The 25,767-nt window shown below is 45.1% G+C and overlaps 1 protein-coding gene across 1 annotated transcript in view; it reads left to right on the top strand.

Annotated features, from left to right (window-relative positions):
• CMTM4 (CKLF like MARVEL transmembrane domain containing 4) overlaps positions 274 to 25,767 on the top strand; it is a 79,095-nt gene continuing 53,601 nt past the window's right edge. Inside the window, exon 1 of the mRNA XM_018062087.1 lies at positions 274 to 729. Within this exon, the coding sequence (XP_017917576.1) occupies positions 544 to 729 (186 nt within the window). The 5' untranslated portion in view covers positions 274 to 543. The remainder of the gene's footprint in view (positions 730 to 25,767) is intronic.

Raw genomic sequence — 25,767 nt, 5'->3', positions numbered from 1 at the left:
CCCACTCTCGGGTCCCCACAATCCCCCGTCTCCTGGACCCCTGCCCTCCCACGCCGTGATGGCCTGACGCGCAGCCGCGGCCGGGCCCCCAGCACGGGCAGGTGAGGGCGGGGCCGGAGTTCCCGGCGCCCCGCCCCCAGCCCCGCCTGGCTAGAGGCCCCGCCTCTCCGAGGCCCCGCGGCGCGGGCCGCCGCCTCCCCTCGCGGGAGCCGCCGAGCAGAGCGCCGCCGAGCGGCCAGCGGGCGGGCGTTCGCTCCGCCCCCTCCCGGCCCGCCGCGCCGGCTCCCGCCTCGTTCTCTCTCCACTCGCTCCCGCCTCCCTCCCTTTCCGCTGCTGAGGCGGCGGGAGCCGAGCCCGAGCGGACCGAACCGTGGCCGCAGCGGGGCGGCGGGTGCAGAGGCGGCGGCGGCGCTGGTGCGGGAAGTCAGTCTGTCGTCGTCTCCGTCGGCGGCGGCGGCGGCGGCAATGCTGCGGCCCTGCTGAGCCCGCCAGCTCCGGGCGCCGGGAGCCAGCCGCGCGAGGCGGCTCGGGCCGGGCGGCAGCATGCGGAGCGGCGAGGAGCTGGACGGCTTCGAGGGCGAGGCCTCGAGCACCTCCATGATCTCGGGCGCCAGCAGCCCGTACCAGCCCACCACCGAGCCGGTGAGCCAGCGCCGCGGGCTGGCCGGCCTGCGCTGCGACCCCGACTACCTGCGCGGCGCGCTCGGCTGCCTCAAGGTCGCCCAAGTGGTAGGTGCCGGGCGGGGCCCCAGGTGCGGGCGGGCGGCCTAGCCGCGCGCCTTCCCTCGCTGCTCCCGCTTCAGGGGGCGCAGGCCCTGCCGGCCTCCACCGCGCCCCAGACTTCCCATCGCCCAGCTCCTTGCGCCCCCTCTTCTAGCCGGATCCCCGGGCTTCCCTCCCGCCTCCCCTGGGGACCCCGCCTTCCCCAGCCCTGCTGCCTCAGTTGTGCGCCTTCTACCTGAACACCTGCCCCCGGGCCTACCTGTCCACGCCAGCCTTGGCTATCGCCAGCCTCTTTCACTGTTGGACTTGGTGGTCCGCGGAACCCGGCGGGGGTCACGCCTTCCCCTGGGTGCTGCTGGTCATAGCAACAACTTGTTAGGTTTTCGGGGGCCGCACATCCGCCACTGCTCAGGACCGTCCTCGTTTGTCTCTGGTTCCACTACTGGGAAAGGTTTCTTCCCCAGTGCCCAGCAAAATGCTGAGCATATGGTAGACGCTCAAATAAATGTTGGTTGAATGGAGGCATGTAGTCTAGATGCATTGAGGGAGCCCAACTCTGCCCGCAGAGTCTCCAGTTTATATTGCAGAGGTTTTGATTCCTTCTAATTAGCCCAGAAGACAGAACCGGCATCTCTGAATCTTCCGCCCCAGCACGGTGGCTGGCATTGCCCAGTTGGTACCCAGAGTTAAATCACTGCAGGAGGGCAGCCAGTTTTGGAGGTAATAGAAACAGAGAACTTTCTGTTGGGCTTGTCTATGGTAGAGCTCGTTCCTCAGAATACTTATTTTTAGCTTCCAGGGCTTTCAGGACAGTGTCCCCTCTGCCCCTCTTTTGTGGGTTTCTAACGAGCCTGTTTGGTTAGTTGCTTAGCTCTGTTTGTGGATAGAGCATGCTCTTGTTGGGACAAAACTGTGTCTCGGTATTGCCTGACACAGGTAGGCCTTCCGCTGAGGCCCCTTACAAAACTTCATTGACTTCTCAGCCAGAGAAGCCATTTGCACGGACCTGCACGGTATATGCATTTTGTTTCTTCCAAGCATTGGTCTCCTCGTGCTTACTTGAGTACGTTGGTAAAGGTTCCTTGGGAATCATTTAACGTGAATATCCTTTCATTAAAGGTCTCAGTGTTTGTAAATTGCAGAATCATAGCCTGTTTTATCTTTCTTTTGGGTGAAAGGCTTGTTCTGCTGACTGTGGGGTGGTAGTTTTTGAAGGGCTCTCAGGAAGGACAAACGGAGCAGGTTATTCCTCTCTAGAATTTTAAACTGACCTTATCTGTTAAACTGGAATGTGCTCAGAGATATATTGGTTCTGGACTTAGGCACTGCTGTTAGTAAAGAGAATGGAGAAGGTGGGGGAGGTGCCATTTACAAGAAGCAGCTAGCTGATGTTTGAGTACAGCACAGATAATCACAAGTGAATAAAAGAGCTGGGAGAAAGGGAATTTGGACCCAGGTGAAATTTAGGGATCTTGTTAAGTACCTTGCTTTGTTCACTCGGACTTTTGAAGGTAAACAGACCTGCCACTTAAGGGATCTGGTAAAAGAATGAAATCCAGTAGTTTGTATAACATGTTAGCTATCACCTCATTGCTGGAATTTTGTCACCTAAGGCCATAAATGGAAACCAATGATAAATGGTATTTATCATTGCCTTTTTGTAAGTTGCTATTTTTGGTAGAACTTTACTTTTCATCTGGAAGAACTTTGGTGTCCAGCTCCTAAAATCTCCCCTAACTCTTGCCTCTAGAATTTAAACAGTGAGAGGTTGTCTTATATGTGGGTGAGTGAAGGACAGGGATCTGCTTGAAGGGTATGGCAACATGAAATAGTCTCCCATGCATTTAGCTTTTCAGCCTTGATTAAAAACTCAGGGTTTTTAGGGGGAAAACCCTTCCACAAAACTCCAAGAAATTGGACTCTTGACTTAAACTGGAAAAGAAAACAAGAGTTGTTATGAAGATTTTTTTTTTTTTTTGGCTGCCCCACATAGCATGTGGGATCTTAGTTCCCTGACCAGGAATCGAACCCATCTCTCCTGCCTTGGAAGCACTGGCAGCTTGGAGTCCTATTCACTGTACCACCAGAGAAATCCCTGAAGATATTTCTAAGATGTTGCGACATCCCATCAAGAAATATGTTTCATATAAGTTTTAATTCTGTGGCTTTTGTGAAAAGTTTTATTTTTTAAAATTTTGTTTTAGTCTTTAGAGACATTTTTTTGTGGTCTGTGGCCTATTGCCACCTGTAGGTCCTTGCTCCAAGTGTGGTCGGCTGTAGTCCTAGCATCTAAGAGCTTGTTAGAATTGCAGAATCATAGGCTTCACCTCAGACCTTATGAATCATAATCTACAGTTTAGCAAGATTTGCCAGAAGTTCTCCTGCACGTTAGAGTTTGAGACTTACCTTTCTGTAATCATTTTTAGTGTTAAAACTTTATACCTGTGTATGCATGCTCAGTTGTGTCCGACTTTTCATGACCCCATGGACTGTAGCCCGCCAGGCTCCTCTGTCTGTGGAATTTTCCAGGCAAAAGTACTGGAGCGAGTTGCCATTTCCTTCTCCAGGGTATCTTCCTGACCCGGGGATCAGACGTTTCTTGTATCTCCTACATTGGCAGGTGGGTTCTTTATCAGCTGAGCCACCAGGGAAGCTCTGTATCATTTTAGCTTTAAAACTTTATATACAGGTACTGGCTATCAGTTCTCTGTCAGAACCGTAAATAGTCAGCATCAAGGCTGGGGTTCTTCTGTAAAATGAGCCTATACCTCCCTCAGGATTAAGAGGATGAGGTAATAGGTGGAAATTAGCACCTAGCTTATTAGGTGCTTAGTTAGTGTGTAATAAAATGTTAGCTGTCACTGTTGCTAATTAATTAAAGAAACGTGATGAAAATGCCACCCCAAAATTATAACTAAATTTTTAAAAATAAACTTTCACCACCTCTCTGGTCCCTCTTTTTAAAAAAGTTTTTGTTATTTGTTTTTGGTTGATCTTTCTCTGGTTGCCAGAGAGAGGGCTACTCTTCACTGGTTGGGGAACATGGGCTCTAGAGCACACAGGCTTAGTTGCTCCATAGCACGTGAAACTTCACAGACCAGAGATCCAGCTTGTGATCCCCAAATTGGCAGGCAGATTCTTATCCACTGCGCCGCCGGGGAAGTCCTAAAATTACATATTTGAACTAAAGATAGCTTACTTCCTAGTGATTTAAAAGTTAAATTGATCTTTTAAGTGGAACCTTATTTGATCATAAAACTAATCTGAAATAGCATGGAGATTAATCAGTGCATTTTCATAGTTTATATCGTTGGGGAGAATATCTCAAACAATGTGAATGTACTTTTTGTAGGAAAACAGTTGGTTTAAGCTATAGATTTAAATACCTTCTTCTTCCTTTTGAATGTGGATTCTGTGAGTGCTTATTGGTTTTTAGCTCCCAGACATCATTTAATGAAATAGTTAATGTTTATTTATTGTTCATTGTTCTATTTTGATTTTGTTTTTTTCTCAAGCACACTTGGTTGAAAGCAGAATTTTGCTCTTATGATGGGGAGGGGCACGCTATCAATTATACCTTGATGTTAGGACAGTGTCAGAAAAGCACAGGCCCTCGGTGGGACAACTTTCTGAGTAATAATAACAGCGGACATCATTAATGAATGCTTACTCTCGTCACTTTTATGGATGAGAAAATTAGAGGCACAGAGGTTGTGACTCCTTTAAGGCCTCATGGTTGGTGGAACTGGGATTTGAACCCAGGCAGTATGCTCTTTAGGCTTTCCAGGTGGTGCTAGAGGTAAAGAACCTGCCTGCCAATGCAGGAGATATAAGAGATGTGGGTTCGATCCCTGGGTCGGGACGATCCCCTGGAGTAGGGCATGGCAACCCAGTCCAGTATGCTTGCCTGGAGAATCCCGTGGACAGAGGAGTCTGGCAGGCTATAGTCCATAGTGTTGCATAGAGTCAAACACGACTGAAGTGACTTAGCACGCACGCACATTTACCCTTTACTGCCTCCTGAACATATCACTTTGAGTTGTTCCACTGAGCAGGACAGACCTTGAGTCCAGGAACATTTCTCTGGTCTTTGGTCCACCCTTTTGGGTGATCTTTTGGCTGACTCTTACATGCTGAAATGATACGCTCTACAAGCATTTTGATTTCTCTGTGGCCATTGTGCTGTGCCTAGGAGAGCAGTTCCTGTGTAGTGTCCTGTTCCTCAGCCATTAGTCTTGCTCACTTTCTGCAGTGAGGGGATGGGCCTTGTCAAAAGAGCCAAGACCAGAATCAGCATTTAAGTTCCTAAAACACCCCTCAGTGAGCTCTTTTGCATCAGATTCCTTTCTTTCTTTCCTTTCCTTCTTTCCTTCTCTCTCTCTTTTCTCTCTCCCTTTCTTCCTTTCATCACTTGTATTAATGTTTTTGGGCTGTGCTGCCCAGCTTGAGGGATATTACTTCCCCAACCAGGGTTGGAACCCGTGCCATCTGCAGTGGAAGTCTTAACCACTGGACCATCTGGGAAGTCCCTGAATCCCTTTCTGAAGTTCCTCCCATGCCTGATTGACCTTCTGACCTTGCATTGCATTTGTCTAGGACTATTTTTTAAAACAAAGTTGGGTAGTAGGTGATGTTTAAATTCAGACTTTAGCTCTGCTGATCGCCTTGAAATCTCTTAATCCCATTGTGATTTGGCTTCTCCCATAGTAAAATGTCGGAGAAGGCAATGGCACCCCACTCTAGTACTCTTGCCTGGGAAATCCCATGGGTGGAGGAGCCTGGTAGGCTGCAATCCATGGGGTCGTGAGGAGTCGGACATGACTTCACTTTCACTTTTCACTTTCATGCATTGGAGAAGGAAATGGCAACCCACTCCAGTGTTCTTGCCTGGAGAATCCCAGGGATGGGGGAGCCTGGTGGGCTGCCGTCTATGGGGTTATACAGAGTTGGACACGACTGACGCGACTTAGCAGCAGCTTAGCAGCATAGTAAAATGTGAGTGGTAATGACTGAACGTTTGTGAACGTTTGGGGAATTATAAGAACTAAAGGGGTTAATGTTTGGCAGGTGCTTTCTTAGGTAACTCAGTGACCACTGTGAGTATTTGCATTTCAGGGTTGGGTAATAATGTATCTTTTATTTGATAGAAACTGTGTCAGTTTTTCATCCCAGGCTGGGGAGCACAGTTCCTGCTTAGCTGACTATACTGAAGCAGGGTGGGGACCTGCAGAGAATGACAGGTGAAATAGTTCCATTGCATGAGATTCTCACATGTACCTTAAGGTGAGAATAGTTAGAATAGTTTTATTTTCCCTTGGGAATTTTGTTATCTTTGAAAGTTGTGTTCCTGCTCAAAAACTTGGAGTCAAGGAAATTCTAGCAGAAAATTGAAGATTAAAACCATTCATAAGTTTTTATGATGCTTAAAATAGTAAAATTATCATTCAAGTCCTCAGAAAAATGTCTAGTACACGTCTGTTTAAAACCAGACAAAGACAGTTCAAGAAAAGAACACTCCAGACCATGTTCATCCTCATGAACACAGGCACAAAAATCCTCAACAAATATGAGGAAATCAAATCCAGCAATGTTATGTAGAAAGAATAGTACATCACAATCATTGTGGTTTGTCCCAGGAACAAAAGGCTGGTTCAGTTTTCCAAAATCAGGAGATAGAATCCACCATGCTAACAGTTTAAAGGGCAAAAAACACTTGATTATGTCAGTGCAGAAAAAAGAACTTTTGAGAAAATTCAGCATTCATTCATGATAAATGTTGCCAAGCAAACCTGGAAAAGGGCATCTGCCAGAAATCTACAGCTAACATACTTGGTGGTGAGAGAATACTTTCCCCTTAAGATGGGGAGCAAGGCAGTGAAGTCTGTTCTCACCACTGCTATTCCACATCCTACTGGAAGTGCTAGCCAGTGCAGGAAAAGTAAATAGAAGGCATTCAGATTGGAAAGAAAGAACAGCTGTCCTATTTGCAGATGGCATGATTGTCTATGTAGACAGTCCCATGGGAATCAATGAAAAGCTCCAAGGACTAATGTGTGAGTTAGCAAGGTTAACACACAAAAATCAATCATATTTTTATATCCTAGTAATAAATCACTGGAAGCTGAAATTGGGGGCGGGGAGCAACCCATGTCAGTTACGATAGCTCTGAAACAAATGAAATAGGTCTAAATCTAATAAAACATGTACGGGATCTGAAAGCTATAAAACACTAAAGGAGGAAATCAAAGACTACCGATATAAGTGGGCAGACATATTCATGAATTGGAAGACTCAATATAGTTATTAAAATATCTTTTCTCCACAAATTGACCTGTAGGTTTAACATAATCCCAAAATCCCAGCAAGGTGTTGTTTGTTTGTTTGTTTGTTTTTAAGAGACAAGATGATTCTAAAATTGATATGCAAAGTCAAGTTAATCAGAGGAGTGGTGAAGGATTGGTTTCCAGGGCTGAGGAAACAGCAACTTGAAGAGAGAATGCAGAGTTCAGGGGTGTGGGTAGGGGGAAGGGGGATGAGGAGGGGTTCTGAGAGTACGGGCTTTATGTCTTTTATCACTGCAAGACTTTGGGCTGTTGCTTGTTCACTTCAGGCCACAAGCAGGTCTCCTTCTTTGTAAATCGAAGCTGATCAGAGCGCTACTGGCACGGCACCTGTGAGCCTTCTGTACAAAGTCCTTAGCAGAGTGTCTCTCACACAGAAGTCACGTGAACCTGTTGGCACTGTCACATATCTCTGAAATGTCCTAGTTGGGAAACTGGGCGACCAAGGGTCAGGGTGGAAGGGAGACTTACTTTTCACTGTATGACTCTTCATCCTTTTGTATATCACATGCAAATATCTTCTATTCAAATATTCCCAGGGCGTCAGCTGTCACTAGCTCTACCTCAGGATAGATTAGCCTTAAAGCTGTTATACCAATCATAATGTTTAGTTAACCTCTTATTACTTTCCTTACTTTGTAATTTGGAGGCCCTTGGGGAGAATGATTTCAATAATACAGATATCTTGAAGAAACTTGAAGCTTAGGAAGTTTTTCAGTCTATCTTCCTTAAAAAAAAAAAAAGCCTTCTGCGTAATAGCAGGTGCTTAATACATTTGTTGATGCTAATGGGAAAACTTCTTGCATCTGAAAGGAATTTACCCTATAGCATGGTGACTGTAGTTAATAATACTGTATTGCAATTGTATTGCAATTGAAAGTTGCTAAGATAATAGATCTGATAGGCTCTCACAGGAAAAAATTTTTTAACTATGTATAATGATGCATGTTAAATAAGACCTACTGTGCTGATCATGTGGTGATAATGTCTGCATCATTATTGATACAGATATTTGTATATAGAGATATTGAATCATTCTGTTGTACACCCTGTTATAATGTTATATGCCAGGTAAATCTCAATGGAAAAAGAAAACATTGTAACTTAGAAGGAAATTAGGGAAAAAAATCGTAGGCAATGAAAAGAATTTTGGAATTTTTCCCTTCCAAAGACTGCATTAGATCCCCTGATCATGGTTTCCCCTGATCATGATTTCCAATTTTTTGCTAAAAGGAAGGATCCTTCAATAAATGTCCTGCATTCTTCTTTTGAATTGTTACTATTTTGGTGGTGGTGGTGTTAAATTTCAAGTAGTACTTCTACTAGATCAAAGGGCAATATCATTACATTTCTGAACATTTTTCAAAAAAATTATGAACTTGGTCCTATAAATACCTAAAGGTCTCGGTTTATTCCAAGTTACCAATGTCCATACCCACAAGAACCTCCAGTGGGAAATGGTGAGCTCGGTAAGACCTTCAGGACTCCTCTTAGGTCCCAGGACCAAATTAATTCTCAGTTGACAGCTCTGGAAGACCTTTGTTCTTTCTTTCTTTCTTTTTTTTAAAATTTCCTTTCCATTTTATTGCCGTATGTGTGTGAGTGCTCTGTCACTCAGTCGTGTCCCGACTCTTTGTGACCCTATGGACTGTAGTCTGCCAGTCTCCTCTGTCCATATGCTTTTTCAGGCGAGAAAATACCGGAGTGGGTTGGTTTATTGAGATATACTTAACATAAGCACTGTAAGTTTAAGGTATACAGCATGATGATTTAATTCACATACATCATGAAATGGTTGCCACAGTTAACTTTAATGAACAGCCCTCTCCTATAGATAAAAATTAAAGAAGTAGAGGACTTGCCTGGAGGTCCAGTAGTTAAGACTCGGTGCTTTCACTGCAGTGGACGTAGGTTCAATCCCTGATATGGGAACAAAGACCCCACATGCCATGTGGCACAGCCAAAAAAAAAAGAAAGAGAAAAAATCTTTTTTGCCTTGTGACTAGAAAAACTCTCAGAATTTACTCTCTTGACAGCTTTCATATATAACAATAGCAATGTTAATTATACTTACTCTATTGTACATAACATTCCTAGTACTTATTTATCTTGTAACTAGAAGTTTGTACCTTTTGATTGCCTTCATTCCTTCCCTTCTTCCATCTCTGGTAGCCACAATTCTGATCTCTTTTTCTATGAGTTTAATTTTGAAGTATAATTGACCTACAACACTGTGCTGGGGCTTCCCAGGTGGCGCTGCTGGTAAAGAATCAGCCTGCCAGTGCGGGGGACATAAGAGACGCGGGTTTAATCCTTGGGTCGGGAAGACCCCCTGGAGGAGGGCATGGCAACCCACTCTAGTATTCTTGTCTGAAGAACCCCATGGACAGAGGAGTCTGGCGGGCTACTGTCCATGGGATCGCAAAAAGCTGGACACGACTGAAGTGACTTAGCATGTACACACTGTTAGTTCCTGTTATATACAAGATAGAGTTTGATATTTCTATTCTATTTCTATTTCTAAATTATCACGATGATGAATTTTTTTCTCAATTAGAAAGTTCTAAGAGCCTTTCCCAGGTCATGGCACCTCAGAGGATGCTTAGAGGGGTCAAGGGGTCAGGCGTACACGCCCTGTCAGATCCGTGAGGCTTCTCCTGGTAGAATGAATGGGTGCTTTCCTGCATGCTGGGGAGAGGCATATTCCAGCCTCTGGAATTAGTGCTGCGTTTACCTGAGCTCCAGCACAGGTAATGGGGTGTGTGATTCACCCCATTAAGGGCTGAGGTCTGTGTGGCGGCCACAGCGGTTTATTTTCCATGATGGTCCATTTAGCTTCCTGAGCTGTTGAAATGACTGAAAATACCAGCATTCTGGCCTTCAACCCACAGCTATCACTCGCTGACTCTTTATCCTTACTCCTAGAAGTAGCTCCAAATCCTTTTGTAGAATGATGTCATGTGTCTTTAGAAAATAAAGTTGTTTATTAGAGAATAGAGCAATAGTCAAAGGCCTGATCACAGATCCTACATTTTCCCAGACAGCCCTGATTTCCTGTGCTGTCTCAGACTCTATGTAAGTACATCCTAAGTTAAAAAAAAAGTATTGTACTTTAAATTATGAAATAGTCCAGTCATTGAAATCAGAGCCGCAAGGGCTCATATATTGACAGTGTGTTCTGAGGTTTTTCTTTGGAAAGTAAGAATATTCCTGGGGGACAGGCTGTATTTGCAGAAGAGATAAAAGCGGGTGAGAGAAGTTGGGATTTGGATTCTTTAGCAGAGTCTAAGAAGGCGAATAGACCAGGAAAGGCAGAGAATGAGAGAGCAAGACACCTCTGGGTGAGGGCATGGCCTTAGCATCTCATGTGGTGGCCAGGAGCCAGTTTACACTTTCAGAGGCTCAGTTTAAAGTGGTCCAGAGCTGGGAGCAGGCCTGTAGCTAACCGAAGAGGGGGCAGATGAGTAGTACAGAAGTCAGAAAGTGACACCTCTTTTGGGAGAAGAGCTTGCCTTTTTAGGATTTGGAAACCATCTTATTGTGAAACAGTTTAATTTCTTTTTTTTTTAATGTTATTTTTAAAGCTATAATGGAGGTAACAAAATATCCTTTACTATTGAAAATATTTTTAGCATAGTCTTGTTTAGTTGCTAACTCATGTATAACTCTTTTGCGACCCCAAGGACAGTAGCCCACCAGGCTCCTCTGTCCATGGGATTTCCCAGGCAAGAATACTGAAGTGGGTTGCCATTTCCTTCTCCGTGAATGGCTCTTTCTTAAGAGCACCTCGAGGCTGGGAGAGAGATGTAAACAGATAGTTGCAGTATAGCGCAGGGGTGATGTATATACAGATTGCTGTGGGCACGTTAGACCAGGAACATTACAGCGTGGAGGTTACAAGCGATCACACTAAAGTGGGATAGCCAAGATTCAACTTCAGGCCCTGCCAGTCACACACTGGGTAACCTTTGAAACTGTTCACCTCAGAACTAGAACTTGAGCCCATACACGGGGACTGGAACCTGGGCAAACCCCACAGTCTTCCAATTGAGATCATACACCTGGTTTTAGAACTTAATGAAGCTCATCACAGGAAGAATTCAGTGAGAGAGAAAGTGATAGGTAAGAAGTGGATTATCTAGAGAGAGAAACACATCACAGACAGAGTGTAGTCTATCTCAAAATGTAAGAACGGCGCAGTTTAACTTCTTGGGGGGGAGGATTTTTGTGTGAAAAATTCTCACTTAAAAGGAGGCCCAGCCCTCCTCTCAGCTCCTCCCGTGTGTGGCCTTGTTTGCTCACATTAGATGGTCGAGTCTGTCACTCGTTTTCAGAGTGGGGGTATCCCCTGGGAGCCCTAAGGTTGTTAATATAGAAGTGCGAGATCGAGAGTCAGACTGAGGGACTGTGTACCAATTGTATTTCAGAAAACCTCATATAAAGCCCAGCATCAATTTCTTTTTTTTTTATTTCTTCTTATTTTAAATTGGAGGATAATTCTGCTATTCAACAGTGTGAATCAGCCATAAGTATGTATGTGTATATATATATATATATTCTCCCTCATGAGCCTCCCTCCCTCTCCCCCCACAATTTCTTTTTTGACTAGGGTTTTAAGGTCCTGATTATTTCACTTGGCCAGAAACTTTGATTAACATATTCCTGTCTCAGAGTCTTTGCATTTGAAGTTCAGTCTTCCATAGACCGCCCCCCACCCCGCCCCCGCCCCCTCTCCGCCATCCATCCCTTCCCCAAAATGCCCACTTGGCTCTGTTCTCCAGAACTGCTATTCTCCTGTTCTGTCCGGGAGACCTTCCCTGACCACCCTGTCAAAAGCAGGACGTTCCCCCAGTCCCGCTTTTTATCCCCTTCACCCTGCTTTACTTTGCTTTGCAGCATTGACTACCCAACTGGAATTTCAACTCCACCAGAGCTGAAGCTTTGTGTTTTGAGTTCCCTGCTATATCCCCAGTGTCTAAAACAGTGCCTGCCCATAGAGAGACCCTGAATAAACAGGTGAATATTCATATTTGTTTCATAGAAGAAAGAAAAAAAAGTCACAGTTTATGTAGTATTTAACATAGTTCCTAAAAGGTCCAATTGTTTGAAAACATGGAATCTATCAGAGAACAATAACATGTATTTCTAAGCAGACAAACTGGACTCTGTTGTAAACGGAAAATATTGGGGAGAAAGTATAGAAACAAAATGCCGTTGTAATTCTTTTTTCTTTTTTAAACCTTGAGTTTTAAAAGTGTGTAGAGTGCTACTAGGAAACAGAAGCTTTTGCTTAGGAGACAGATTTTTGTAAAAGAAGAGGAAACCATAAGAGGCTTTGCCAAACTTTCTGCTTAGGAAAGTATAAAATGAAAACCAGGGGTTCTGTAATTATTATTAAAGTTGTCTGCTTTCTGATTGACTTGCTGGGCGAGAGGGTCACTCAGGATCTGCCAAGTCAGTGTTTTGAAAATCCTTAGAGCAGACACTTAACACGTGCAAAGAAGAAGTCACAACTGAGAGTCCTTGTGCTTGTTTTTATGGCATTCTCTGGTGAAACCAGAAGAATAGCAGTTCTGTGAGGCCGGAGAAGGGGAGGCCTTGATCTTCACTGAAGACCGCAGAGGCCTGTAGGAAATGCTGGCATCCAGAATGATGTCTCTGAGCATTTCAAACAGTTTGTTCAATTTGGGAATTCAGTGGGTTAATAAACACTTAAAATGTTGGGTTTAATCAAACATGGATCATTTTGGATGCTTTCTTTCTTGCCACTACGGTTTGATGACTGGTGCAGGGGAAGCCTTCATTTTTGTGGTTTCCCGTTTATTCCAGCACAGCTATGAAAAACAGTTTAAGGCTAAAAGTTTTTTGTGCCAGTGGAAAAAAAACAAACCTCAGGAACAATGGCTCTGCCAGCAGTAGTTGCTTCTTTATAGCTGGTCTACTTTCAACCATTTTTGGTCCAAGCCCTACACAATGTATATAATTTCATAGTAAGAGTTGGCTAAATAACTTTAGAGTTAGATCAAGGTCAGTAACTAGATTTTGGTAAAAATTCTAACATATTCTTTCCATTTGAAAAAAGAACTCTGTGCTTTATATATGTGTTGAACACCTAGGCTGGGCCAGGTGCTAATGTACCTCCATCAATAGGACACAAAGCCCTGCCTCTGAGGGGCTTGGAGGGTTTGATGTGAGGCAGAAAAGGTACACCATCCATCCTGACCACTGGAGCCAAGTGCTCTACTAGTGGCCCAGGACAGTGGGCTTCCTAGGAAGCCCTTGTGGGAAATGGACATATTTGCACGTTGAATGGCTAGAGCCTGGAATCAGGTATGGTGTGTCCTGTGGAGAAGGAGTATACCAGCTCCTGGGAGTCACGTGTGAGCGTGAAATGGGTGAGAAGGAGGTGCAGGTATGGTTCACCGGGCAAAGGTATGGAAGGGCAGGGATGGGGGAGGGTGGGGGGCACCGAAATGGGGCCCAACTTGTTAGGCTAATGAACTTGAATCTTCTGAAAGAGTTGAGCGGGCAGAGCGGTGGCTGTTGAGCACTTGCAGTGTGGCCAGTATGAACTTGAGGTGCTGTTGCTCCCTCAAGTCTCCCAGTGGGGTCTACTCTTTGCGACCCCATGGACTGCAGCAGGCGGCCTCTCTGTCCCTCATAGTTTCCCAAAGTTTGCCCAAGCTCATGTCCATTGAATCGGTGATGCCATCCAGCCGTCTCCTCTGATGCCCTTTTCTCCTTCTCCCCTCAATCTTTCCCAGCATCAGGGACTTTTCCAATGAGTTGGCTGTTCGCATCAGATCACCAAAATACTGGAGTTTCAGCTTCAGCATCAGGCCTTCCTACAAGTATTCAGGGTTGATTTCCCTCAAGATTTGACTGGTTTGATCTCCTTGCTGTCCGAGGGACTCTCAGGAGTCTTCTCCAGCACTGCAGTTTGAAGGCATCAGTTCTTCAGCACTTGGCCTTCTGTAATTACGGTTCGACTCTCACAACCATACGTGACCCCTGGGAGAACCATAGCCTTGACTATATGGACCTTTGTCAGCAAAGTAATATCTCTGCTTTTCGACACACTGTCTAGGTTTGTCATAGCTTTCCTGCCAAGAAGCAATAGTCTTCTGATTTCATGGCTGCAGTCACTGTCTGCAGTGGGTTTGGAATCCAAGAAGAGGAATTCTGTCACTACTTCCACATTTTCCCCTTCTATTTGCCATGCAGCAATGGGGCCAGATGCCATGATCTTAGTTTTTTAATATTTCGTTTTAAGCCAGTTCTTTAACTCTACTCCTTCACCCTCATAATGAGGCTCTTTAGTTCCTCTTCGGCTTCTGCCATTAGAGTGGTATCATCCGCATATCTGAGATTGTTGATGTTTCTCCTGCCTGTCTTGATTCCAGCTTGTAACTCATCCAGCGTGGCATTTCTCATGATGTGCTCAGCATATAGGTTAAACTAACAGGGTTACAGCAGATGGTCCTGTCGTATTCCATTTTCAATCCTGAACCAATCAGTTGTTCCATACAGGGTTCTAACTGTTGCTTCTTGACCTGCATACAGGTTTCTTGGGAGACAGGTAAGATGGTCTGGTATTCCCATCTCTTTAAGAGCTTTCCACAGTTCATTATGATCCACACAGTCAAATATTCATTGAAAGGACTGATGCTGAAGCTCCAATACTTTGGCCACCTGATGCGAAGAACTGGCTCATTGGAAAAGACCCTGGTGCTGGGAAAGATTGAAGGCAGGAGGAAAAGGGGATGACAGAATGAGATGGTTGGATGGCATCACCGACTCCATGGACATGAGTTTGAGCAAGCTCCGGGAGTTGGTGATGGACAAGAAAGTCTAGCATGCTGCAGTGTATGGGGTTGCAAAGAGTTGGACACGACTGAGCACCTGAACTGAACTGAACACAGTCAAAGGCTTTGGTGTAATTGATGAAACAGAGGTAGATATTTTTCTGAAATACCCTTGGTTTCTCTACGATCCAGCAAATGTTGGCAATTTGATCTATCGTTTCTTTTCCTTTTCTAAAACCAGCTTGGACATCTGGAAGTTCTTGGTTTGCATAATGCTGAAGCCTGGCATGCAAGATTTTAAGCATGACGTTAGTAGCATAGGAGACGAGTGCAATTGTCTGATGGCTAGCACATTCTTTAGTACTACCCTTCTTGGGAATTGGGATGAGGATTGACCTTTTCCAGTCCTGTGGCCGCTGCTGAGTCTTCCAGATTTGCTGACATATTGAATTTGAGGTGTGCATAAGTGTAAAATGCATGCTAGAGTTTAAAGATGTAACAGGAAAAACCAGAATGTAAAATTATGTGTCAAAATGGTGATATTTTGACTACATTGGGATAAACTAAATTTACTATTAAAATTTGCTCCACCTGTTTCTTTTTTTAAAATGTGAAACCATGGATCAAGGAAAGGTCTCCATTTTGGAGTCTTATTTTTTAAATTATGTATTTTTTTGTGGTGGTGGGTCTTCACTGCTGTGCGAGGGCTTTCTCTAGCTGTGGATAAGGGGCTACTCTGTTGCGGCGTGCTGGCTTCTCACTGCTGTGGCTTCTCTTGCTGCAGAGCGCAGGCTCTAGGCGCAGGGCTCAGCAGTTGCAGCTTGTGGGCTGTAGAGCGCAGGCTCAGTGGCTGTGGCACTCGGGCTTGGTTGCTCTGCAGCGTGTGAAATCTTCCCAGACAAGGGATCGAACCCATGTCCCCTGCATTGGCAGGTGGATTCCTATCCACTGTACCACTGTGGAAGTCCACTCCACCTATTTCTTTTTACTTTTTAAAGTATGACTGTTGGAAGACTTGAAATTACTCACGTGGCTCGTGTGTTTCTGTTGGCCCTTGCTGGGTTAGAGAGTGTGAGGAATGGCTTTGAGAAGGATGAGATGATCCAAGGCCTGCTAAGAGACTTTGAGCAACTCAGGTGAGGATCAGAGGCGGAAAGCATGTGACAAGTGGGAGAGAAGAGGCGGTAATCATGTTTTATTATCTCCCTTGTTGTTACTTTTCATTGTTTGTTTCTCAAACAAAGAAATATTGAAGCTAACATTTATTGCACTTCTACCACGTCCAGACTGCTAGTGTTCTGCATGTGTTAGCTCATTTAATGCTCATAGCAGTCCTACGAGGCAGATACTTTACTGCTGAGGAAACAGAGGCTTACTGAGTTCAATCACTCACTCAGAGTCCCCACAGCTAGTGAGTGGGGAGCTCACTAGTCTGCCTTTGGAGACCACACCTGGACCCCCTACATGTGTGTGATTCTGTAATACAACCATTAGACAGATTATGAGATTTGTTCCAACATCACTCGTCTTTCCTGTTGTACAGGGACTTAGCCCATTTCTGTTTTCCCTCTTCTGCTGGTATTGCTCCTGGTGGGCCAGGCAGCTTTAAGAGACCTTCTGGCTCTCAGTTCTTGCACAATCCATGAATCACATCTGTCATAGTTGGGAGGGGTGGGTGGTATTACAGAGTGAGGTCCCTTAGTCCTTCTCTTCTAACTCCTTGGATTATCAGTGAAATTTAAGAATTGCTGGTAGAGGAAGGGTAGAGGGATAAAGATTGAAGCTTGATTGTCCTGTTTGCTTGTGCCAGTGGCCTTCAAAGTATGTGGGGTTGGAAGGATTATTGATTTCTGGAACCTTTCTTTCCCCTTCTTAGAGCAGCTAATACACCCTTGGGCACCCTTTTGGACTTGGTTTGTTTATGGGTGCATGCATGCTAAGTCGCTTCAGTTATGTCCAATTCTGCCACCCACTGGACTGTAGCCTGCCAGGCTCCTCTCTCCATGGGATTCTTCAGGCAAGAAAACTGGAGTGGGTTGCCATGCCCTCCTCCAGGGATCTTCCTGACCCAAGGATTGAACCCACCTCTCTTTATATTTCCTGAATTGGCAGGCCAGTTCTTAACCACTAGCGCCACCTGGGAAACCATGTTTATGGGTATTAGAGGATAATTTTTAAAAGATAAAATCATGACTCACATACAAATATGAAAGAGTAAATAATGAAGGAGCCAGTAAGATGTCATAGCCTGTTCAAAGGAAAATTCAGAGTAGGCACACATACATATACCATGAAATGAATTTCAGTAGATGCAACTTTGACTTTGAAGGGGGGAGTGTGTTGTCTCTCTGCCAAACAATCCATGTACCTGTCTTCAGGCAAGAATTATTTGCACTGCTATCTCTTATGTATAACTTCAGAGTTGCATAATAATTCAAAAGACTGTGAAAAGTATAAAAACCATAGGATAAGATAACTTGCAAAGTTATGTCCTAATAAGGCCTATTCATCCATTGAATATGTCTTTTTGGTCTATTTTCAAAATCGTCCACAGTTTATCCTGAGAAGGGAAATAAATGGGGAGGGGTCTGGGTGGGCAGGCTTTTTAATCCAGCCTGTATATGTTAGAACCTCCTGATTTTATTCATTCCTTACTCTCTTTCCTGTGTTCCTCCATCCTGACGGTTGATTTCCACATTGTCAGGTGGCTGGAGGAACATTCTTTATGGCCTCCTGCACCTTACTGTAGAGTTCTCTTTTGTTTTTCTTATTTCTCCCTGGTTACTGTTCTTCACAAAAATAGATCTTTATCACCCATCCGTAGAACTATACATTTTAGGCCTCATCCTGGCCCCTCCGGGATTTCCCAGATGACACTAGTGATAGAGGACCTGCCCGTCAATGCAGGAGACATAAGAGATGCAGGTTCGATCCCTGGGTCAGGAAGATCCCCTGGAGGAGGGCACGGGAACTCACTCCAGTATTATTGCCTAGAGAATCCCATGGACAGAGGAGCCTGGCAAGCTACAGTCCATGGGATCCCAAAGAGTCGGACACTACTGAAGTGACTTAGCACACACACACAGATAAGATTACCTGCCACTGTAGAGTTGATGTGAAGTTGAACTGAAAGTGCCAAGCATAGAGCCTGGCTGTGAGAAGTGTGAATTTAGGGGCTAGGGGGATACAGTTCAGTCCATAGCAAGGTGAGAGCATGGTGTAAATCAGTAATAGAGGTTTCAGATGGCTCAAAACATCTTTAAACTTCAACTTAGAATATAATTTCGTATGCGTGCTCAGATGTGTCTGACTCTTTGGGACCCTGTGGACTGTAGCCTGCCAGGTTCCTCTGTTCATGGGATTCTCCAGGTGAGAATACTGGAGTGGGTTGCTGTTTCCTACTCCAACTTATAATTTTAGACCAGAAGGAATCTAGAAGCCATCCACGTGTGCCCCTCCTTTGTTTCCTAGGTGAGGAATCTGACCCTAAAGAAGCTGTAACTTAACCTGTGGCTACCCAGTTTGTTGATGGTGCTGGAACCTGGGTCTCAGATGGGTGTGCTTGCCCCTGTAACTAGCTGCTGCTCTTGGTGACAGTTTGATTCCTTTCTGTGAAGCCAGATGTGGGATAGCTCTGAATTCTAATCATCTTTCTTATCCTTTATGGGATTATGGGGAAGACAGATGAATGGTTAATAGCGTCAGGCACATTCTAGGATATTAGTTTTAGGAACAGCTGTATATGACAAATCAAGTCTTTGCCTGTGATATTCAGTTTAAAGTGCAGGCATTTACCCAGCCCAGGCACATGGCTCAAGTGAATGTACTAGGGTGGGCAGTGGACTTGGGAACCCCCAAGCTTGGATTGTAGTAAAGCCCTGATGTTGGTAGATAGAATTTGCCTTTTAGTTCCTTAATTTGTTAATAAATTGACATGAAGGGGAATTTGCTGGCTGTCCAGTGGTTAAGACTTGGTGCTTTCATTCCAGGGACCTGGGTTTGATCCCTGGTCAGGGAATTAAGATCCTGCAAGCTGCACAGAGAGGTCAAAAAATAATGTGTTAAAAATTGAGATCAGGGGGCTTCTCTGGTGGCTCAGTGGTAAGGACTTCTCCTGCCAATGCAGGAGACATGGATTCAACCCCTGGTCCAAGAAGATCCCATATGCCGTGGAGGATCTAAGCCCGTGAGCCACAACTGCTGAGCCCAAGTGCCCTGGAGTCTGTGCTCTGAAACAAGAGAAGCCACCACAATGAGAAACCTGCGCACCAAGGCATAGAGTAGAGCCCGCTCTCCGAGACTGGAGAAAACCCCATGCAGCAATGGAGACCCACCACAGCCAAAAGTAATAAATAGTTATTCCACAGCCAAAAATGGTAAATGCAGTTATTTAAAAAGTTGAGATCCAGATAATTTTTTCTGCTGAAAAATTGATGGATGTTCCTTTAGAGTTTGGTTTTAGAGCTGAAACTAGGGAGACAGACCCCCACTTGTCACAGGTGGGCTCATCCACACGGCTCTGTGCATGGTCCCAAAATGTGCGATGGTGTGGAGCTGGTGATGAGGGTGTTACTGGTGCTGTGGGTGCTCAGAGGTGGTTTTGGTGAGGTAGCTGGGGAAATGCTGCATGTGTCTCACCTTCACTATATGCTTTGGAAAAATTTTAGCTCTTAGTTTGGGATTTTTTGGACCTGGGACTGCCAAGCTTATTAGATAAGGGAAGCCCACAGAGAATGATAAATTACTAGGTTGAGGGAAACCTGGGGGAACTCATGGGGGGCAATAGTTTATGAGGTCTCTCCTCTGTGTTTAGCTCCATGGAGTTCTGTAGGAGACCTGCCATTCTTATTTTTATTTAATCATTTAATTAATTTATTTGTTTTTTGGCTATGCTGAGTTTTTGTTGCTGCTTGGGCATTTTTCTAGCAATGAATGGGGGCGTCCTGGTGCATGAGCTCGTCATCGCAATGGCTTCTCTTGTTGCAGAGCCCTGGCTCTAGGGCACGTGGGCTTCAGCAGTTTCAGCTCCCAGGCTCTAGAGCACAGCCTCAGTAGTTGTGGCACATGGGCTCAGTTGCATGCACGGGCTCTGAAGAGTGGGGGATCTTCCCAGATCAGGACTCGAACCTGTGTCTCCTGCATTGGCAGGCAGTTTCTTTACCATTGAGCCACGAGGAAAGCCCCTTTGTTTTGTCAATTTTTTTTTAATGGACAGTGACCTCTATCGTTGAGTCTCAGACCAGATCCATATAAATGAAAACAAAACAATATTTTAAAATTCTACCTATTAGTAAGCTTCTTAATACTTAACAAACAGATCATCAAGACCTGCAAATACAGGATTTAGCAAGATTAGTGAAGTGAAGTCGCTCAGTCGTGTCCGACTCTTTGTGACCCCATGGACTGTAGCCTGCCAGGCTCCTCCTTCCATGGAATTTTCCAGGCAAGAGTACTGGAGTGGGGTGCTGGTTCAGTATTATTATTATTGTCATAGAGGAACAAAGAAAGTCCCTGCGATCCTGCTCTGAATCTGTATTGTCCGTGGCTACTTTGTACAGTTGGGCAGGTTGTGTACTGCATGGTGGGTCTAGCCAAGAGGGTGAAGGAGGCTGAGATCCAGCCTGCATGCTCTGTTGCCAAGGCACATGCCCTGGTACTGGGCAGCATCCCAATTCATCAGCCCAGAGCAGGTGCCGTTTTTAATTTGCTATCCTCTTGCCAAGCCAAGTTGCCACCCAGACTGGAATATCTCTGACTGGCACAGAGGTGATATGTGAAGCAGCTTATGTCTTGATTGTTTAACTGGGAAACTTATTTAGAGGTATGGCTTAGCTGTGATATTAAGTTAGATACGAGAGTGCATTTTTATTTAAAAATTTTTAAATTTATTTTTGTTTTTGGCCGCGCTGGTCTGTGTTGCTGTGCAGGGGCCACTCTCTAGTTGCAGTGCCTGGGCTCCTCGCTGTGGTTTCTCTTGTTGTGGAGCGCAGGCTTTAAGGTGCACGGGTTTCAGTAGTTGTGGTGCATGGGCTTAGGTGCCCCGCGACATGTGGAGTCTCCCTGGACCTTGTCCCCTGCACTGGCAGGTGGATTCTTAACTGGACCACCAGGGAAGTCGTGCGAGTGCATTTTTAAATAAGACGGACTGGATAAAACCAAAGTGTGAACTTGAAGTTTAATTTTCCAGATTCAGTAAATAAATTTATTTAGATTAGGAAGCGTATGCAGGTCCTTCTGGCCTTTTGTGTGGTCCTCTGTGAGGTATGTAGATGATGATATATTCAGTGCTGAATAGGTGAATACAGATAAAAAGGTAACCTTCTGACTCATTTCAACGAGAGCTCCCATGTTGTTGTAATTAAACTTGCAATCCCGCTCTGAACCTAAATTATTGTTGGAATATCTGTCCAACAATTGATGGGTCATCAAGGCTGTACCAATCCCCTGACACGCCTTCTGCCCCAGGAGCTCTGGGTGTGGGCACCGAGGGGCCTCCAGGACTGACTGGGTGGGCTGCCTGCGTGGCTGAGCCCATCCGTGCAGTGTGGGTCCACTCTGAGTTGCCCAGAACAGAGGGACACACGGGCTCCTTTGGGTGGACACACGGGTTTCTTTGGGTGGACTGCAAGACCAGATAAACCTTGGAGGGAGCCCTGGCAGGGCCAAGCAATGGGCCCTCATGAATCTTGGGGGTTTTACTCGAGTCACTGCCTCATTCAGCAGGACTGTTTCTCTTTCTAGCTGCCAGGTTGAGGGCAGCCCGTGGCTCCTGGGCCACAAAGGACCCATGTCCTCTTCCCGTGTCCACAAGGCCCATGTCCTGGCCCGTGACCTCATCACATCTGAAACAGACTGGGCTCTGCCCAGCTCCGAGCTGGCCCCATTCTAGCCTGAGGCCAGCCAAGCGCCTCCTGCTCTGACAGCTGGGCTTGCTTAGGGGTGGGCATCTGTCCGCTGGGCTGGGCTGGCAGCAGGGGCTTCTGAGCACTGACTGCCTTGGTCTGAGAAGTTGGGGGCATGAACTGGCTGGTGGGGCTCCAGGGTCCTGCCCCACTGTGGAGTGCAGCCTGTGGTCGGGGGTCTGTCTCAGGTCACCAAGGGTTGGATGCTGTCAACCCAAAAGAATCCTAGCAGTGAGTCTGTTCAGGGATCTGAGTGGAGGCTGAAAACTATGCACAGGGAGTTTTCTTAATAAAACGTGAATCCTCCGCTTGCTTGCTTCCGAGAAGAGAAAACTGGCTAAGGGAAAGACTGCAAGGAGGAGCAGGTTAAAAACATGGCTGCCTGGCTTGTTAGCTGCAGGGAACACCATCTCCTGCCGTTAGGAATCGCCTAATGGAACAAACATGTCTCACTGTTGAGTAGCGGCACCAACGTGCAGGACAGCCTTCAGGCTCTGCATTGCGTGCCCTTGGGTATTTTCTGTAAATGATGGCATAACACAAAAAGCAATTGAGTGGAATTGTAAAAGAACAGTTAGGTAAAGTTGCGGGTGTTATGGTTTCTGATGTACATATTATAAACAGATTCTGATCGATTATTTAAAATGCCCCTCCCGGGTCTGTCTGCCCTTTCCGATGCTCACTTGCTCACTGCAGTTGAATTCCAGAAAGCGTCGGATTGGCCTGCTTACCGCTGCCTCTGTTTGTGTGGAGCCCTCCCAGCCAGGCCAGATGAGACAGCCTTGTCGGCCTGTGGGTTGGCTGTCCTAGGGTCAAGGGCCCGTGCCTCTTGTGCACTGGGGTCCTGAGCATGACACCCCTGTGCAAGGAACAGCCTGAGGTCCCTTCTCTTAAGGGTGGGGAGGCAGGGGAGGAAAGAGGGGTGGACTAGTTAGCTCTCTGATCTTTAGTGGGCACAGTGGTCTCTTCCTTCTCACCTGTTCTAGATTTCCTGGTCCCCTACCTTGGTCCGCTCCCCTGCCTTTCTTCCATGTCAGGATCTATTCTGCCTCTTTGCTATCACTTTCGGGCCTTCCCCCATCTGAATACTTTTGCCACTTGCCTGATTTCTTCCCCTCTGTTTATTCAGAGGCGCTAGAGAAGTTACCACTTCTTATGACAAACTTTCCATATTTCTGTTCTCCCTGCATGCATCTGGTTAAGTGTCTTTTGGGAATCTGGTATTGTATGAGGCTTACAAGGCTCCATTATGTCAAGGAGTCCACAGCCTAAGTCATACATAGATGGAACCGTAGTATAAATATCACATTTTCAACTTGAATGCTGTTTTCCAAAATGGGGGGAAAAAAGCGCCCACATTTTTTCTGATTATAAAAGTATTTGTGTCTGTGGTTATTTAAAAAAAAAAAACACTATAGAACAATGAAGAAAAGAGTAAAAATCAGTAGTATTCTCATTAGCTGGAGAGAACTTCCATTGTTTAGTTGCTCAGTTGTGTCCAACTCTGCAACAGTATCGACTGTGGCCCGCCAGGCTCCTCTGTCCATGAGATTTTTCAGGGAAAAGTACTGGAGTGGGTTGTCATTTACTTCTCCAGGGGATCTTTCCAACCCAGGGATTGAACCCATTTCTCCTGCATTGGAAGGCAGATTCTTTACCACTGAGCCACCTGGGAAGCCCACTTCCATGATCGGGTACCTATTGTTATTCCTTTGTGTGCATATTTGTAAAAATGGGATATCATCCAGTAACTTGCTTTCAGGTATGGCAGAGAGTGGTGTTTTCTTTCTTTCTTTCTTTTTTTTTGAGCTACAACTATAGATTTATGTTATTGCTTTTAAGGACTTTTTATGGAATTGTATATATTCAGAAAGCCACACAAATCTTTTTGTTTTTTAGATTATTCTTGACTGTGCTGGGTCTTCCTTGCTGTGCAGGCTCTTCTCTGGTTGCGCGAGCAGGGCCTCCTCTTTGCTACGGTGCTTGGGCTTTTCAGGGTGGTGGCTTCTTGTTGCAGAGCAGAGACTCTGGGGCGTGTGGGCTCCATAATTGTGGCACATGGGCTCCGTAGTTGTAGCTCCCAGACTCTAGAGCAACGGCTCAGTAATTGTGGCAGACAGGCTTAGTTGCGCCATGGCATGTGGGGTCTTCCCAGACCAGGAATCAAACCTGTGTCTCCTGCACTGACGGGTGCATTCTTTACCACTGAACCACAGGGGAAGCCCCAAAAGTGCGCAGATCTTACTAATGTCTGAACGTTATGCTTCATTATACTTTAGAGTTTAGCTGGTCAGCCCCATCCAGTCGACTCAGTCTTGCTTTGTTTTGGTTACCATTTTGGAAATGGATCTGTTTCTTTAGATTATTTTTGTTTCATGACTGAGTGGCAAAATTGAAGGCTTTTATTCTGTGTCTTGAATTCTGGAAAAACAGCATTTAAAAGCTAATTTGAAATTTGTCACGTCGTGGTTTTGAGAAATAAACCAACAAGAAAAAAATTTAATAAGGGAATTCACACTATTTTCTTGCTGAGAGTGTAAGAAAACTGATGGAAGTTTGAGCTCTAGAGGTTTGGAAACATGCTAAGGATGTTGGTGGTCTCCACATGTTCCTTTTTTAAAATTCAAACACAATAAAATTGACTTATTTTTGATGTTCAGGTCTGTGAGTTATAACAAAGATATATATACATTCATGTAACCACTACCACAATCAAGATACAGAACAGTTACATCAACCCACAAGCTTCCTCATTCTTTTCCTTTGTGGTCACACCCTCCCACTTGACAACCACTCATCTCTTCCCCATCATTATAGCTGTGTCTTTTCCAGAGCATCACAGAACATACAGCCTTTTGATTTTGTATTTCAGTGTGCTGCATTTGTGATTCATCTATGTTGTGTTTTATCAGTAGCTTATTCCTTTTTATTGCTAAGTAGTTTCACACTGTAGGTATGTACTATAGTTTGTTTATAATCATTTACTGTTGGAGGACATTTGAGTTCCAGTTTTTGGTGATTATGAATAGAGCTGCTATAAATATTCATACACAGTTTTTGTGTGAACATAGGTTTTATTTCACTGGGGTTAATATCTAGACGTGAAATCGCTGGATCATGTGGTATGTGTATGTTTACACGTGTAGTAAAAGTGTTAGTCGCTCAGTTGTGTCTGACTCTGTGACCCCATAGACTGTAGCCCACCAGGCTCCTCTTGTCCCTGGAATTCTTCAGGCAAGAAATACTGGAGAGAGTAGCCGTTCCTTTCTCCAGGGGAATCTTCCTAACCCAAGGATTGAACCCAGGTCTCCTACACTGCAGACAGAATCTTTACCATCTGAGCCACAAGGGAAGCCTTACATGTATAAGAAACTGCTGAATAGTTTTCCAGAGTGTCTGTGCCACGCTGCATTTTATCATCAGTATCTGAGAGTTCCAGTTGTCCTGTATCCTGGCTAACGGTTGGTGTTACCATCTTTTTTCAATGTAATAGGTAGTATCTCACAGCAGTTTTAATTTGCATTTCCCTAAATAGCTAAAAAACTAAGATCATGTATTGTATTTCCCTTAACAGGTAAAAAACTAAGATCATGGCATCTGGTCCCATCACTTCATGGGAAATAGATGGGGAAACAGTGGAAACGGTGTCAGACTTTATTTTTTTGGGCTCTAAAATCACTGCAGATGGTGACTGCAGCCATGAAATTAAAAGATGCTTACTCCTTGAAAGGAAAGTTATGACCAACCTAGATAGCATATTCAAAAGCAGAGACATGACTTTGCCAACAAAGGTCCGTCTAGTCAAGGCTATGGTTTTTCCAATGGTCATGTATGGATGTGAGAGTTGGACTGTGAAGAAAGTTGAGCGCCAAAGAATTGATGCTTTTGAACTGTGGTGTTGGAGAAGACTCTTGAGAGTCCCTTGGACTGCAAGGAGATCCAACCAGTCCATTCTAAAGGAGATCAGTCCTGGGTGTTCTTTGGAAGGACTGATGC

This window comes from Capra hircus, chromosome 18, assembly GCF_001704415.2.
Source record: "Capra hircus breed San Clemente chromosome 18, ASM170441v1, whole genome shotgun sequence".
Classification (NCBI taxonomy): Eukaryota; Metazoa; Chordata; class Mammalia; order Artiodactyla; family Bovidae; genus Capra; species Capra hircus.
This window is presented reverse-complemented; position numbering and strand designations above follow the sequence as displayed.